The 17,104-nt window shown below is 47.0% G+C and overlaps 1 protein-coding gene across 1 annotated transcript in view; it reads left to right on the top strand.

The window, feature by feature from the left end:
• PARD3B (par-3 family cell polarity regulator beta) overlaps window positions 1-17,104 on the top strand; it is a 693,368-nt gene that overhangs the window by 574,978 nt on the left and 101,286 nt on the right. Inside the window, 1 exon segment of the mRNA XM_030579423.1 lies at window positions 1,379-1,684. Within this exon segment, the coding sequence (XP_030435283.1) occupies window positions 1,379-1,684 (306 nt within the window).

Here is a 17,104-nt window from a genome sequence, read left to right as displayed (position 1 = left end):
TCCAGGGCTATGTATCTTTCAGGGACCTTCCAGATTTTCTCCAAAACCTCTTCTTTTCTCATCTCCAGGCCTTTGACTATTTGTCCTGCACACACTGTTTATATGTTTTTTGGCCACAGTCATAACCAATGTTTAACCACATTAAGTATTTTCCTATCTCTTCTTCTGTCTGTAGACTCACTGTATTTATCAAGTATGGGGAAATGCTGCTATACTTCAGATACAGTGACCGAGGTAAATGTAGACTTTTACAGGTGTTATACATGCTCCTGCCTTGCATCTTTTCCTGCATCACACACTTCCATAAGTACAGTACCCTTACTCCAGGGTATTCTCCATACTACAGTCAGCACACTGCTGTCATTCTTCTCTTTGTGTTTGATTATGCCATCTTAAAGAGGAACTGAACATTTAACAGAAGTTGCACATTCATGGCACTTTTATTGTATTTTTGATTCAGGAGTAAATATTGAATCGTTGAAGTTTGGGTTCAAAATTTACCTGAATATGTTTTCCCATTCCTATTCCCCACAAATTATACAATGGCACTGATTAGCAGAAGCGTTTTGTAATACCACTTAAGGCTTTATCACAGTGGAGCACTGCCAGTAATAGTCTTTAATTCACTTATATGTACCAATCCATCTCTGTCAGGTTTCTATTAATTTCTTCCCTGTTTTACTCTGTCCCTAGCCCTTATATAATGAGACGTAAGGTCTTCCATTTATGGGAATATATATATATATATATATATATATATATATATATATATATATATATATATATATATAAAATCTCAAGCAAATTGCTTTTGCTCCTGCTTTGCAAACAACTGTGCCATCTTCACATTTATTTCAAGTTTAATCCACTTTTCGCAGGTTAATTTATTTAGAAGAATATGTGTCAGTCAAGAGGCCAAAGAGGCAATAATATTTTTATTGGCTAATTTAGATGAAAAGTTTGAAGATTAGGTTAGATAGATATTTAAGCCTGTGTTGTGGTTTTAGCACAAACCTTTAGTAGAGATGTATTTCTAAAATATTAGATCTGTGTATGATTGAAACTGTGTTTGTGCATGTATACACAAACAGCACTTATCAGGAATACTTGTGAAAAATTGCATCCTGTTCTGCAATAATCTGTTGTCAGAGTGCAGAATGATAACACGTCTTGTTTACAAAGATGCATGCCAAAGGAATAGAACCTAGATATTTCTGCTTGCATTGGAGTTCTACTGTCTTGAAATATACGTATAGTTTGCATTTAGAACAGCTGAGAGATGTTTTTAAAATTTTGCTTGATGCATTACTGGTTTGCTGTCATTGCTGGAGTAAATCCAAATGTGGGTGTTTGTTTCTTTGTTTCTTTCTAATATTAGGATTGGTGCAAAACATCAGAAGTTACGGCAAAAGCAGGCAAGAGGGCTTGCTGATTACTCCATGAGCCCTGTAAGTCCACCACCTGATATTGATGATGATGATGAGATGGATCCAAATTATGCCAGAGTGAATCACTTCAGAGAGGCTTATCCAGCAGCAAATGTCTACAGGCCATCGTCTCCCCCTGTAGCAGAAACCTTTGGATACCCACGGGATATTCCTTCAGTATCAGGAGAGAGGGAGCATTTGGAAGGACTGTATGCAAAGATAAACAAGCAGCACCATCCACAGACCTCTGCTGACAGGTAATACTACCCAATGGCTGCAGATCACCTGATTTTTCAATTTCACATGCACTTGCATTTACTGAATAGAAAAAAATGGTTTTACTCTTGATTTACCTCATTTTAACCAAGAACAGCCTTTGCCCCAACAGTACCCCGAAGGGTCTACATAAAGCAGCAGTCAAATAAAAATCATTATAGAAAGATCCATATTTCACAAACAGAATGAATGAACTGCCTGCTCCAATCCAATTCCTATGCTGCTGAGAAAGTGTTTTTTTCTCTTTTAGACAGGAAAAGTTCTTATTCTTCAGCAAAACTCTGTTTTTAGATCGCTTTTGGTCCTGATGATCAGCCAGTGCCCATTATAACAGGGTTTTGTGTGATGGTGTGATATTTTGCATATGTTTACAGTTTACATTTCCCCAGCTGGGTGATATTATGCACTTTCAGTTAGGTTGGGGAGAGAACTGGGAATCATGGCATTTTATGCAGACTGTAAAGTGTAGCTTCACAAGACTGATTACCTTTCACAGCCTTTCCAATAACCAAGTGAGAAGGAAGGAGCAATTTTTAATCCTTACTGTCAAGCTTCCGGGTTGATAGCATTAAAGAAAGATGGTGAAGTTTTTTTTTTTTGAATTAAAAAGAAAACCCTGTGACTCAGTGATACAGCCACCACTGTGAGGTTTCTAAAGCTGGTTACTTCTGGAGTTAGGGAGTATAAGACATATATGATTTCATTAGTGTCATGGTGTTAATAAATGTACATGGGATTTTTCTTGCCAGTATGTGACTGTGCAAAGAAGATGAGTGAATGGACATTAGAAGAATTGGGAATATGGGATGCGGGAGCAGTTTAAATATTAGTGAATGAATCTTGTATGGTGGCTTGTAATATGGTTCCTCGCTGCCACATTCTGTGCTGGATGTGTTTTGAGAGGCTGTGAGAGCATAGACATGGAGAGTTTTGAGTTTGTAGAGATACAATACTTTGGATATGTCTTAGCCAGGGCCGGCCCACAATATTTTGGCACCTGAGGCGGGGAGCTCAAATGATACCTCCATTTGGCCCCCATCCCCCCTCTCTTGGGCCAAAACGTCAGAAGGTCTCAATTCTGCCTTCTCTCTGTTCTACTCCTCTCATGGTACTGCTCTGCTACCTACCCCAATAAAGGAGAACTAACAACTTAAAATGCCTTGTTCAAAAATTTTAATTAAGTTAACTTTCAAATGCCTGAACAGCAAATGTAACTTTTCTTGTCTGCATAGTAAATACTGGCATTTTTATCTGTTTGAATAACCAAAGTGATGCCTTCTTGGTTGCAAAGATTTGAACTGCTTCCTGAAGGTTCACAGTCTGAGCCAGCTCATGCTCTGTTGAGATGGTTGCAAGGCTGACCAGTCTCTCCTATGTCATTGTGGAGCATAGATGTGTTTTTATTAACTTCAGCTTGGAGAAGCTGCATTCTCCACTGGCAACTGTTACAGGGAGTGTTAGAAGTATGCGCAGAGCAATAAAAACATTTGGAAAGAGGGTGGTCATCTTATTTGTGCACATATATTCCAGAACAGCCTTTGGAGTTGATCTTGCTGAAATGTATCTTGAAATGGCTTTCAGTTCCTCACCTAAATCACTCACATCAATATCGCGCATGTCATCATATGTCAACACTGTCTCCAGTGCCCTGCATTGCTGGTGTAGATCTTCAGGTATAGTGAGGAGTTTTGGAATATCATATAACATCCCAAATATACTGTTGTTCCTTGAGCTGTATTAAATGTTCTTCAACTGACTGTATTGCACAATCTAGCATCTGCTTAAAGAATTCAACTTTGAATGGTTGTTTGGGGTCTCTTATGGGATGATCCTGTGCCTCATAATAAAAATGTCATCCTCTTCTTCGGTTACTCTTGTATTCTTGAATGAGTGGGAAAATAGCTTCAGTGTGAAGTTCCTTTGCCAACTTCTGTGCACTCTTCAGAATGTTTTGAAATCCCTCATCTGACCGTAAGACTGTAGGTATGCCATTGCTTTGTCCAGTTGTTCCATCGCTCCAGATAATATCAAGGTCAACACTTTGAAATCTCTTGCTTACAACATTTATTTCAAACAGTATGTCAGGCCACGACACTAAGCCACATAGAAATTTGAAGTTATGAATGTTTCTAGTGATTCCATTTCCCTCTGCCACTGTTCTCCCACAAACAGTTCCTGTCATAGCATTATCCTCCATAATGGCAACTATGGCATCATCTATCTTCCCAATTTGGTGTTTGATAGGCTTTATTGCCTTCACTCGACTTTCCCATTGTGTGACACTCAGTGGTTTCAGTGTCAGAGAGGAAACTCCCAGATGTTGCTTCAAAATTTGCCATCGATGAGTTTATGCAGAGAAAAATACATAGATGCTGTGAATTACATTTAAAAATTCAGCAACCTCATTAGAAGCTGATGTTGCATCAATGACCACCAAGTTGAATGAATGAGAACTTCATGGGACAAAAAAAGCTCGAGGGTTTAACTCTTGGATCCGTGTCTGCACTCCTATGTTCTTTCCCTTCATGTTGGCACCATTATCATAGCCCTGACCTCTCATGTCAGCTATCGCAATTCCCGTATCTTCCAGCTTTTTAAGAGGCACATTTGTCATACCAGCTCCTGTAGTATCATCAATGTCAATAAATTCTAGAAAATGCTCTCTGACAGTCACCATTGCAGGGACATTTTCACTAGGTTCTGTTGTTGTTACAAAACGCACCATTAAAGTCATTTGTTCCGTATGGCTGATGTCAGGTGTGCAGTCCAGAATAAGAGAGTAATATCTTGCTGACGTCAGATCTGCCACAATCTTCTGTTTGACTTCTGTTGCCAGTAACTGTATGATCTCATTTTGAATTATTTTTACAAGTTAGTGGTGTGTGTACATTTCTTGGGTGGTGATTCTTCTCAGATGCTCCTGGAGTACAGCATCAAACTCAGACATCAGCTACACAATTTTAGGGAAGTTTCCATTGTTTGGCACTGTCATAACCTTAGTCCCAGATTTGGACCTTAGCGTCCAAAATATGAGGGTTAGCATGAAAACCTCCAAGCTTAGTTACCAGCTTGGACCTGGTACTTGCTGCCACCACCCAAAAAATTAGAGTGTTTTGGGGCACTCTGGTCCCCCTGAAAAGCCTTCCCTGGGGACCCCAAGACCCAAATCCCTTGAGTCTCACAACAAAGGGAAATAATCCTTTTTCCCTTCCCCCCTCCGGGTGCTCCTGGAGAGATACACAGACACAAGCTCTGTGAATCCAAACAGAGTGACTCCCCCTCTCCATTCCCAGTCCTGGAAACAAAAAGCACTTTCCTCTTCACCCAGAGGAAATGCAAAATCAGGCTAGCAAATTCAACACACACACAGATCTCCCCTTGATTTCTTCCTCCCACCAATTCCCTGGTGAGTACAGACTCAATTTCCCTGAAGTAAAGAAAACTCCAACAGGTCTTAAAAGAAAGCTTTATATAAAAAAGAAAGAAAAAATACATACAAATGGTCTCTCTGTATTAAGGTGACGAAATACAGGGTCAATTGCTTAAAAGAATATTGAATAAACAGCCTTATTCAAAAAGAATACAAATCAAAGCACTCCAGCACTTATATTCATGCAACTACCAAAGAAAAGAAACCATATAACTTACTATCTGATCTCTTTGTCCTTACACTTAGAAACAGAAGACTAGAAAGTAGAAACTACTTCTCCAAAGCTCAGAGAAAGCAGGCAGACAGAAAACAAAGACCTCAGACACAAAATTCCCTCCACCCAAAGTTGAAAAAATCCGGTTTCCTGATTGGTCCTCTGGTCAGGTGCTTCAGGTGAAAGAGACATTAACCCTTAGCTATCTGTTTATGACAGGCACATACAGCTGATCTGAAGTGCCATGCAGTGCTAGGTTTTGGGTATCAAGCATTCTCACAATGGCAATGAGCCTTTTCAAAACATTTTGCCAGTAAAGAGTCACTGATACAATCTTCTCTTGATGCTGATCATCTGTGGTGGCCTTTAACCTTAGTCTCATCTCAAGCTCTTTCCACCTATGGAATGCTCTCTGGTGATTTGCTGCCTTCGCATGGCATGCCAGATTTCTAGCCAGATTTTTCCAGTCCTTTGTTCCTGTAGAACCCAAAGTGGCTGGAACATTAGGCTGGAAGAGTTTGCAACAAAAACAGCATGCAGCATTCTGGGGTTTTGAGTACATAAGCCATGGCTTTTCCACTTTGTCACCATTGGGGATTTCACGCCAGTAATATGTTGGATGGAAACTTCTATTTTCCTTGTCTTTGGGGAACATGAAGTTTTTCACTTGCTGTGACCAATGCAGTACAAGGAAGTCCCTCAGGCTACTGCTCAAGTGGATCCACAGTCCTGGATAATCTAGACTTAAGGAACTAAACTCAGCAGCAGCTGTTTCTTGCGCCTCCTCCACACTCTTCTCTGACCTACATTTTTCTTCAGGAATATGCATGGTTACATCCATTTGAGATGGAGATATGGACTCTGCAGTAGCTGCTAGGTCACCTGCACTCTGACTAACTGGAAGATCAGGCACCTCCTCACCACTCACATTCTCACTAGGGTGACCAGACAGCAAAATCAGGACTGGGGTTAGGGAGTAATAGGAGCCTATGTAAGAAAAAGAGACAAAAATCGGGACTGTCCCTATAAAATCAGTACATCTGGTCACCCTAATCCTCACTGGGGCCAGAAGGGTCACCATGAACATTTGTGTCTGTGTATCTCAGGAGAGCTCGTTCCTGCTTAGACAGAAAATCTTCCTTTGCTTTCTCTCTTTTTCTGAATGCTGCCCCAGAGGGGCGTTTTCTTCTTTCACTCACGATTGCTGTTCTGTGCCAGCTGTAGGCTCTCAACACTCAATTGAAGGAGAAAAATAAGCAGGCCGGTAGCAGGGCCTGAGTGAAGGAAGATATCAGCATCTTAAGGGCCGAACTGGCTCCTACTGCTTCAGTTGACTGCCTGGTCTCCTCAAGCAGGTTCAGGGAAGCAGCAGGAAACAGGAGGCTCCCTGAGAAGCTGGTGTTAATCAGTCCAGGCTCCTGAGGGTGCTAGAGAGGTACGTAAGAAGCTCCTTGTCCTCTCTCCCTGCAGCTCCTGCTGCTTTATTCCCTCTCACCTTTTCTCCTGCCTGCCTGTTATGTCTCTTGTGCCCTCCTTCCTCCAGCACAGCACTCCACCATCTCTGTGCATCTAGAGCAGAGAGAATACATACGCACCAGCAGCAGACACAATTTTCTGCACTTTGGGTCCTAGTGCGCCCCCCACCCCACCCCCCACACACCCCACACACAGTCTTGCACCTGAAGCAGCTGCCTCAGTTCATCTCATGGTAAGGCCAGCCCTGGTCTTAGGATCATTGAGATACAGATCACTGGAATTTGTGACATGAACAGAAATGTAAATGCTTAGCAGGGAATATGCCAAATTCTCTTTCTCATTTATCTGAATACAGTATAGGAGAAAGCTCTCGATCGGATAGTCAAGAAGGGGATAGCTGCCATACAAAGGAGAGGCAGCTAATTGTCATCTCCCCTTCCATACCATCAACCCCCCCCCCCCTCCCCATGCATAGGAGCCAGTTATGTCAACTCTGTGCTAAATGTAGAGGATTCGAAATCCAGATCCAAATCTGAAATTTCTCACATTCAAACATATGTAGATTAGACCCATTATTAGGTGTGTTGCTAGCTGCACCAGACCTAATTAGGAGTGTAGAGTTCTGTTACAGAATTCCATTTTAACAAGACATTTTGTACAATTCCCATTGAAACTGAAGCTGTGGTATGTATCGCTTTCTTGTGAAAGTGAAAAGGAATGTACAAGTCTGTCCCATGAACATGTAGGTTTTGGCTGGATAGAGTGTGTCTTACCACTGAATGTAGACTTTGTTTGCTATTGTGATAAGATTGAGCTGCAAACTCTGATCCAAGTCCAGGTCTGGTTGCAGTGTTTGGAGCTGGGATTTTAGCATGAACTCATCTCTAATTCCGAGCCACACAAGCAACACTTACTGGAAAACTAAAACCAAAACTTGAACAGGAAAACCCCAACTTAAAAAAAAAAATTTTGATGATGAGGTGAGGCAGAGGTAGCCCTGAGTGAGCCTGGTCTCCCTGGGCTGGTCCATTACCAACCTGCTAGCAAGAAAATCTTAGTTGAATCTGGGGCTTGTAGAGCCTGTTTGGCCATATTGGAGAAACTGGAATTCCTGTTAGGCTGCCTTTGCCAGTATTGAATCTATCTTTCCTCTCTCTCAAAGACAAAAGTTTGTTTGTATTCACCATTAGAGTTGTGCCAAACCTGAATAAATGGATATGAATTTATAGAATGGTTTGTGACATCTAAACCAACAGTTCTTCTTCGAGTGATTGCTCATATCCATTCCAGTTAGGTGTGCGTGCATGCTCATCGGAAGATTTTTACCCTGGCAACTCCGATGGGTCGGCAGGTCGCCCCCTAGAGTGGCTCCGCCATGGTGCTGGATATATACCCCTGCTGACCCATCCGCTCCTCAGTTCCTTCTTACCGCCCGTGTCGGTCGTTGGAACAGTGGAGTGCGGCTTAGCTGTCCTCCACTTCCCTAGCTTCTCCATTCGTCTGATCTCTTGTTGTGAATAGTTGACTTAGTTCATAGTATAATTAGTTTTATAGTTAAAGTTGTTAGTTAGTTGTTGTACATAGTTTAGCGGAGTTTGGGCTCTAGCCCTTCCCCGCACCCAGTGCCCGGGCCCATGCCCGGTTCAACAGGGTTTAAACCGTGCTTGGCCTGTAAAAAGCCAATGCCCACAAGCGATCCCCACGACTCTTGCTTAAAGTGCCTTGGGGAATCGCATATCTCCGACAAGTGCCGCATTTGCAAGGCCTTTAAGCCGCGGACTAAAAAGGAGCGGGACTTTCGGTTAAAGACTCTCCTTATGGAGGCAGCCCTTAACCCTCCATCCTCGGCACCGAGCGCTGACAGCGCTTCTCCAGCACCGGACCGCGCCAGCCCCGCCAAGACACCTCGGCACCAGCCTTCTCTGGTGCAGGGACCTGACCGAAGGCCTTCAACCTCCTCCACACCTTCGGTGCAGACTTGCCCGGATCGCCCGGCACCTACCCCTGCCACGGCACCAACGATTGTGGTACCGTCAACTCCGGTCCTAAGGGAGCCGTCGAGTCCGATCCAGGAGAGCTCCCCGGTGAGACCCTTGGTCGAGCTGACGGTCCCCTCCACACCGGAGACATTCTCCTCGGCCAGGGACCTTATTGCAATGACTGAATCGGCCCTGCCTCAACCCCCGGCACCGCCGGTGCAGGTTCTCCATTCTAGAGGCAAGCATGCCGCTATGAGGCCTCCTTTGCTGGAGTCGATGAGCCGGCACCAATCCCGATCCAGGTCTCGACACCACTCCAGGTCTCGCGGTCAGTCCCAATCTCAACGCCGCTCGCAGTCTCAGCACCGCTCACCCAGGCGGCACCGGTCATACTCGCGGCGCAGATCCACCTCTCGTCCTGGTCGGTACTCTCGATACCGTTCCCGGCACCGAGACTCTTGCAGCCGACCTCGTCGTAGACAATCGAAATCCAGGTCGACCTCCTGGCACCGTGCTGGTTGCAGGTCTCGGTACCGGTACCATTCCCAATACCGATCCCCGGCACCGAGGAGGTCTCCAACGACTGGAGCGAGGAACTCATACCAGCCTCGCTTGGCTCCTCCATGGCCGTCCCAACAGCCGTCCCTGTCCTCTCACGTGGACAGTATATACGCCCTGGACACCGACATGCCTGCTGCCTTGTTCAGCGAGCCTCAGCCTCAGGATCATGGTCCGCAGCAGTGGGGATTCTGGATGCCCTGGGCGTACCATCAAGCCCAAGACCCCCCCCAGGTCCACCGCGTTCGACGGCCTTGGAACACAGGGCACTGGAGACCACGATTACCCACCCTCCCCCTCCTGCTATGGAGGAAAGGGTGACCCAGCCACAGGACTCCGAGCTCCCCAGGGAGATGGACACGATGCTTCAGGCAGAGCCCTCTTCAGACCCGCTCGTTCCAGGTCTCTCATCTTCGTCCTCCCCTGACGAGGCGGTGGCTGGAACCTCGTCGGCCAGCCCTCCTCCAGTTGACCTCAGAGCCAACCAGGACCTCCTCAGGCGTGTTGCACAGAACATGAACTTATAAGCCGAGGAGGTCCCAGAGGTCCAAGATCCAGTGGTGGACATATTGTCATCCAATGCCCCCACTACTCTCCCATTTATCAAAACCATACAGGCCAATGCCACTACAATATGGCAGTCTCCGGCCTCTGTTCCGCCCGCTGCACGAGGAGTAGAGCGCAGGTACATGGTGCCCTCAAAGGGCTATGAATATCTATATGTGCATCCTCCTCCTTACTCCCTCATCGTCCAGTCGGTTAACGAGAGGGAGCGCCATGGCCAGCAGGCCCCAGCCCCTAAATCGAAGGACGCAAGGCACATGGACTTGCTTGGGCGTAAAGTTTACTCTGCGGAAGCTCTCCACCTCCGGGTGTCCAACCAGCAAGCCCTCCTTAGCCGCTATAGCTACAACACTTGGGCAGCGGTGGACAAATTTAAGGAGCTGCTTCCGCAGGACGCACAGCAGGAGTTCTCGGCGATCCTCGACAAGGGGAAAAAGGTTGTGAGAACTTCCCTCCAGGCTTCCCTGGACACCGCGGACTCAGCCGCCAGGACTCTGGCCTCTGGCATGACTATGCACCGGATCTTGTGGCTGCAGGTCTCCGGCCTCCCCCCGCGCTCCAGCATACGATTCAGGACCTTCCATTCGAGGGTCAAGGGCTGTTCTCGGACAAAACTGACCCTAGTCTGCAGAGCTTAAAAGACAACAGGGTCATTATGCGTTCGTTAGGGATGCACGTGCCTGTAACTCAGCGCAGGTCCTTCCGACCCCAACAGTACTGCCCTTACCCTCAACCCCGGCAGAGACAAGACTTCGCCAGATGGCGAGGCAGAAACGACCGCTGGAGACAATCAGGCAGCCAAGGAAGCCAGAACCAAAGCTCCTCCAAGCCTCCCTCCGGGCCAAAACCTTCCTTTTGAAGGTGCGCCTGAGGGCGTTGTACCAGTTTCTTTAAAGGATCCGTCCCCGCCCTTTTCCAACCGGCTTTCCTTTTTCCTCCCTGCGTGGTCCCAGCTAACATCTGATCGTTGGGTCCTACGCACGTTGGAACTTGGATACTATCTGCAATTTATTTCAACACCCCCCTTCCACCCTCTTCCCTCGTCCCTCTTCAGGGACCCCTCTCACGAGCAACTCCTCCTACAGGAGGTGCAAGTGCTCCTCGCCAAAGGAGCCATAGAGGAGGTACCAGAGCACGAACGGGGCAAGGGGTTTTATTCCCGTTACTTCCTGATCCCCAAGGCGAAGGGAGGTCTCAGACCAAGCCTCGATCTGTGGGAACTCAACAGATACATGGTAAAGTTGAAGTTCTGTATGGTATCCCTCGGTACCATTATCCCATCCCTGGATCCTGGAGACTGGTATGCCGCCCTCGACATGCAAGATGCCTGCTTTCACATAGCCATCTTCCCACCTCACAGGAGGTTCCTCCGGTTCGTGGTCAACCGGCAGCATTTTCAGTTCGCCGTCCTCCCGTTCGGCCTCTCTACAGCCCCAAGGGTATTCACCAAATGTATGGCTGTAGTCGCCGCCCACCTTCGCCGCAGTCGGATACACATCTTTCCGTATCTAGACGACTGGCTTATCCACAGGATCTCCAAGACGCGAGTCCTCAATCACGTCCGCATTGTCAAGAACCTTTTCCTACATCTAGGTCTAATGATCAATGTGGAAAAATCGACTCTAATCCCCACTCAGAGGATAGAGTTTATTGGTGCCACCTTGGACTCGACTCTTGCCAAAGCCTGCCTACCACTGCTACGGTTCCAGGCTCTGACGGCCATCATCCAGAGGCTGCAAGCGGCGCCGCTTACTTCAGTACGCACCTGCCTTGCTCTCTTGGGCCACATGGTGGCCTGCACGTTCGTAACGAACTACGCAAGACTGCGCCTACGGCTCCTCCAATCCTGGCTCAACTTGCAATACCGTCCAGCCAGGGATCCTATGGACATGATCGTCACCATTCCTTCGACCGTGCTAGACTCCTTCCAGTGGTGGCTGGATCCCTCCATGGTGTGTGCGGGGCTCCCGTTCCACCCGCCCCAGCCCTCGGTGTCCCTGACAACGGACTTATCATCCCTCGGTTGTGGGGCTCACCTCGGGCACCTACGCACCCAAGGCCATTGGTCACCTCACGAGCTGGACCTCCACATCAACATCCGGGAGCTGAGAGCGGTCCGCCTTGCTTGTTAGACGTTCCGACAGCACTTGCAGGGCCGTTGTGTATCAGTATTCACCGATAACACAACAGCCATGCACTATATAAACAAACAGGGCAGCACGAGATCTTCCCCCCTGTGCCAGGAAACCTTACAACTATGGGACTTCTGCATAGCCCATTCTATACATCTCGTCGCGTCCTTTCTCCCAGGAGTTCGGAACATGCTGGCGGATCACCTCAGCAGATCCTTCCTTTCCTACGAATGGTCGCTTCGCCCGGACGTTGCTCTTTCACTCTTCCAGAAGTGGGGGTTTCGCCAGATAGACCTCTTTGCATCCCGCTGGAACAGGAAATGCCAGACAATCTGCTCCTTTCAAGGCCTCTCACCGGGTTCAATGGTAGACGCCTTCCTTGTGCCATGGATGACGCACCTGCTCTACGCCTTTCCACCGTTTCCACTCATCCACAGGGTCTTACTGAAAGCACGCAGGGACAAAGGCTGCTTGATCATGATAGCTCCAGCGTGGCCTCGACAGCACTGGTACACCATGCTGCTAGACCTGTCCATAGCCGACCCTGTTCCCCTGCCTCTTCACCTGGACCTGATCACCCAGGACCAAGGCAAGCTCCGTCACCCAGACCTTCAGTCGCTCCACCTCACGGCGTGGCTCCTACGTGGCTGACTCACTCTGAGCTGCGTTGCTCCACCCCGTTGCAGCAGGTATGCCTGGGTAGCAGGAAGCCTTCCACTAGAGCTACATATTTGGCCAAGTGGAAGCGCTTCACGTGCTGGTGCATGAAGCAGAACTTCCTTCCCGCCGAGCTATCCATATCTAACATCTTGGATTACCTCTGGTCCCTCAAACAACAGGGCTTGGCAGTATCATCTCTGAGGGTCCACTTGGTGGCCATCTCTACATTCCACCCAGGAGAGGATGGCCACTCAGTGTTTTCCCATCTGATGGTGTCTAGGATCCTTAGGGGCCTAGAGCGCCTCTACCCTCAGGTACGCCGCCCTGCCCCAACATGGGACCTTAACATGGTTCTTGCCAAACTCATGTCCCCTCCGTTTGAACTGTTAGCAACCTGCTCCCTTCTCTACCTCTACTGGAAAACCACTTTCCTGGTGGCCATCACATCCGCGAGATGAGTTTCGGAACTTCGGGCCCTCACGGTGGACCCCCCGTATACGGTGTTCCACAGAGACAAGATGCAGTTGCGACCGCATCCAGCCTTTCTCCCCAAAGTGGAATCGGCCTTCCACGTTAACTAGGAGATCTTCCTCCCTGTCTTCTTCCCAAAACTGCATTCATCTTGCAGGGAGCAGCAGCTACACTCCCTAGACGTTCATAGAGCGCTTGCTTTTTATATAGACCGAACTAAGCCATTCTGCAGAACCCCCCAACCCTTTGTCCCGGTGGCTGAGCAGATCAAAGGGCTTCCTGTCTCCTCGCAGTGGATTTCCTCCTGAGTAACGTCATGCATCCGCGCCTGTTATGATTTGGCTCACGTCCCATCGGGCCACGTGACTGCGCACTCCACCAGGGCGCAAGCATCATCAGCTGCTTTCCTCGCTCACGTGCCCATTCATGAAATCTGCCATGCAGCGACCTGGTCCTCGGTCCACACTTTCGCCTCCAACTATGCCCTGGTTCAGCAGTCTAGGGATGACGCAGCCTTCGGCTCCGCCGTATTGCACTCTGCGACATCTCACTCCGACCCCACCGCCTAGGTAAGGCTTGGGAATCACCTAACTGGAATGGATATGAGCAAGCACTCGAAGAAGAAAAGACGTTTACTCACCTTTGTAACTGTTCTTCGAGATGTGTTGCTCATATCCATTCCACACCCGCCCTTCTTTCCCACTGTCGGAGTAGCCAGCAAGAAGGAACTGAGGAGCGGACGGGTCGGCAGGGGTATTTATCCAGCGCCATGGCGACGCCACTCTAGGGGGTGACCTGCCGACCCACCGGAGTTGCTAGGGTAAAAATCTTCCGACGAGCGTGCACGTGCGGCGCGCACACCTAACTGGAATGGATATGAGCAACACATCTCGAAGAACAACAGTTACAAAGGCGAGTAACCGTCTTTTATTGAAAATACTGACAACTGGAGGCAAGGAAATCCTGCCAGTGTGGGCTACTGAGAGGAGATGGAGCTGTGGAAAGAAAAACTACATTAATTACCAAACAAATCTATCTTAGGTCAGGTGTGAAAATGAGCTCATCTGCGTCAGAACAATGGGGAGGTGGATAATGGATGCTTATTAGCCAAACAAAAGTTATTTTGCTTTTATCAGTGTTCATGGAATAGTTCATGTTTTGCTAGATTTCTCTCTGTGTGTCTCATGATTTTTTGCCGTTAATTTTTCTTCAGAATACTGTTTTTTTTTCCCTCCCTCTGAATCACAGCTGGTGATATAGTGTGTGGGGACTTGAGTAGTGACTAAAGTTTAAAAAAAAAAAATCTTTCTTTTTTGGTTTCAGCAGAGCGTAGATGATCTCATTTTAGTCTGGGAATTCCAGTTATGTGTCATTGCCAGAGAGAATTAAAACTCATCTGTTGAATCAAGAAATCAAATTTTTTTTAAAGAATGTATTATCATTTTTATGACTTTTATAAAATTATAAGGCCATTTATAATGAGAGAATCTCTATGGCCAGATAAGTGCTACTTATAGCTGATATACAATTAACTGCCTTTCCTTCCCCCCCCTAAAAAACACATCATGGTCTGATTTTATTTTTTTACTATAGTGTCGCACTCATGGGTTGTCCCATACCAACCTGGGAACCCTCTACAGTGCAAAATGCAGGCTGCAGTGCTCTACGCATGTACTGAGATTATTACTCAGGTGATTAGGAAGAACTTGATTAACCCCTGCTATGTAAATGCATACATCCGGGGCAGGTTCCTTTTGTACTTCCAACATGCATACTTACATCCCTTCTACCTAAAACTCCATCTGCAATTTCAGTTTTGCATAGTTTTCTTTTCTTCTTGTTTTAAACTGCTATGTAGCATTCCTGTGCACTGTTAAACAGTTGGTGCATTTCTTCTCAGTGATGGCTGCATTGCAGTGAAGGTGAAGTAATCCTGTGTATATTTTGCCAAGATCCTTGAGATGAGAGGTGCTATAGAAATTTAAGTGCTTCTTCTTCATGAATGTAACCAAAGCATTAGTATGATCAGTGCACTCCGGGAATCCTAAGAACTGACATAAGTTAAAAATAGAAACACATTAACTTGAAAAAAATCACACTTATTTCTTTGTCAATCAGCATTTTTCTGTTTATTTCTAATCACCCTTAATTTTCAGTAATGCAGCCTCTTGTATGTATCCAGGGCTATGCCTTTTAATAGTGCAAACTTTCTGTGAGAAGGTAGAGAAGGAAGGACTTCAGTATCAAAAAGCCATATAGTTGCCTCTTCAGAGGACACAGTCCATTCACAACCATGTAGTATAAAATTTTCAGAAGTGTCGAAGGGCTTGTCTCCATAGGAGAAATCACCAGTGACCAGGAGGTGAACCCTTAAGTTATCCTTTACCTGATGAGAAAATGTCTTAGCCATTAGAAAGTTCACTCTTCTTTATAGTCCAATAAAACTTTGCAATGTATTCTTCTGAAATGTATCCCCACATAAAGCTCCATAGGTGTGGGTGCCATTCTGTCTGGTTGTAATGGGGTGCTCAACCCACCACTAGGCTGGCACCTCCTCCTAGTCACTCTAGGAAATACCTCATGAGGTGGATGCTCCTTTCTGCAGGGGCATGCTGCCTCCCTCTCTCTGGGTCTGCAGCCCCTCTCACTCCATGAGCTGCTGCTGCCTTTTCATGACTCAGCCCTCCAGCCAGGTCCCTGTACATATTTTCCCCTTCTGGGATATCAAAATCTTCCTTCAGCAGGCCTAGGACGTTGTCCCATTCAGTGCCTCGGTGCCACTCCCTCACTGGCTGGCAGGGGAATCTGGGCCCACCCTGTGCTCTGGGTTCCAGCTCAAGCTGCCTCTAGACAGCAGTCAGGGTCTGTTTCCTGTTAGGCCTTTCCCTAACAGGAAACAGACCCTGACTGCTGTCTAGAGGCAGCTTGAGCTGGAACCCAGAGCACAGGGTGGGCCCAGATTCCCCTGCCAGCCAGTGAGGAGCCCGTTTCCTTACCGTCTGGCACTCCACCATCTCTGGGTTTGCTGGCTTCACCACTCCCTCCTCCCAGGGAGCAGCTGTAGGCTGCATGTCTCTGCAGCCTCCAAAGGCTAGAACTATAACAGAGTTTAAAAGAGAACTAGATAAATTCATGGAGGTTAAGTCCATTAATGGCTATTAGCCAGGACAGGTAAGGAATGGTGTCCCTAGCCTCTGTTTGTCAGAGGATGGAGATGGATGGCAGGAGAGAGATCACTTGATCATTGCCTGTTAGGTTCACTTCCTCTGGGGCACCTGGCATTGGCCACTGTTGATAGACAGGATACTGGGCTAGATGGACCTTTGGGCTGACCCAGTACGGCTGTTCGTATGTTCTTATGAAACACTCCTCCCAGGCAGTGACTGCAGCATACTTCCCTACTGCCCCCTTCAGCAACCTATTTCCTGGCTTTATAAATCCCGCACAGCTCATTTCTTCTCAGCTGGGCTCCCTCCGTCAGTCAAGGGATTACTCAAGCCACCTGATTCCTGTCAGCTGTGGCCTGTCTGGTTAATTGGCCACCTTCTTAGCCTACATTAACCCTTTCCAGGCAAGTGTGGGGTGTAGACCCCCATCACACTGGTACAGACTCCAGGCTGTCTTTTCTGCTGTTGGCAATGTTTATAATACAATTTATCTCTTCCTGCAACTTCTGAGATAAATGACTAGCCCATTAACCAGATATGTCCAAATTCAGAGGAGTTAGCCTCTTTCCTTTGTCTGGAGAAAGCATGTTTATCAATACTCCCCTAATACACCTGGGAGAGTTTAAACAATTTTAGTCACAGACTGTAAAGCATAATAGCAGTGAGTATCCATAAATCCACACACAACATTGTCTCACACATTTCACAATGCAGTATTTTGTGGTACATATGTTACTGAAAGGAATAGTG

Source organism: Gopherus evgoodei, chromosome 11 (assembly GCF_007399415.2).
Source record: "Gopherus evgoodei ecotype Sinaloan lineage chromosome 11, rGopEvg1_v1.p, whole genome shotgun sequence".
Taxonomy (NCBI): Eukaryota; Metazoa; Chordata; order Testudines; family Testudinidae; genus Gopherus; species Gopherus evgoodei.
The sequence above is the reverse complement of the archived record's forward strand: the minus strand, read 5'-3'. Positions and strand labels throughout refer to the sequence as shown.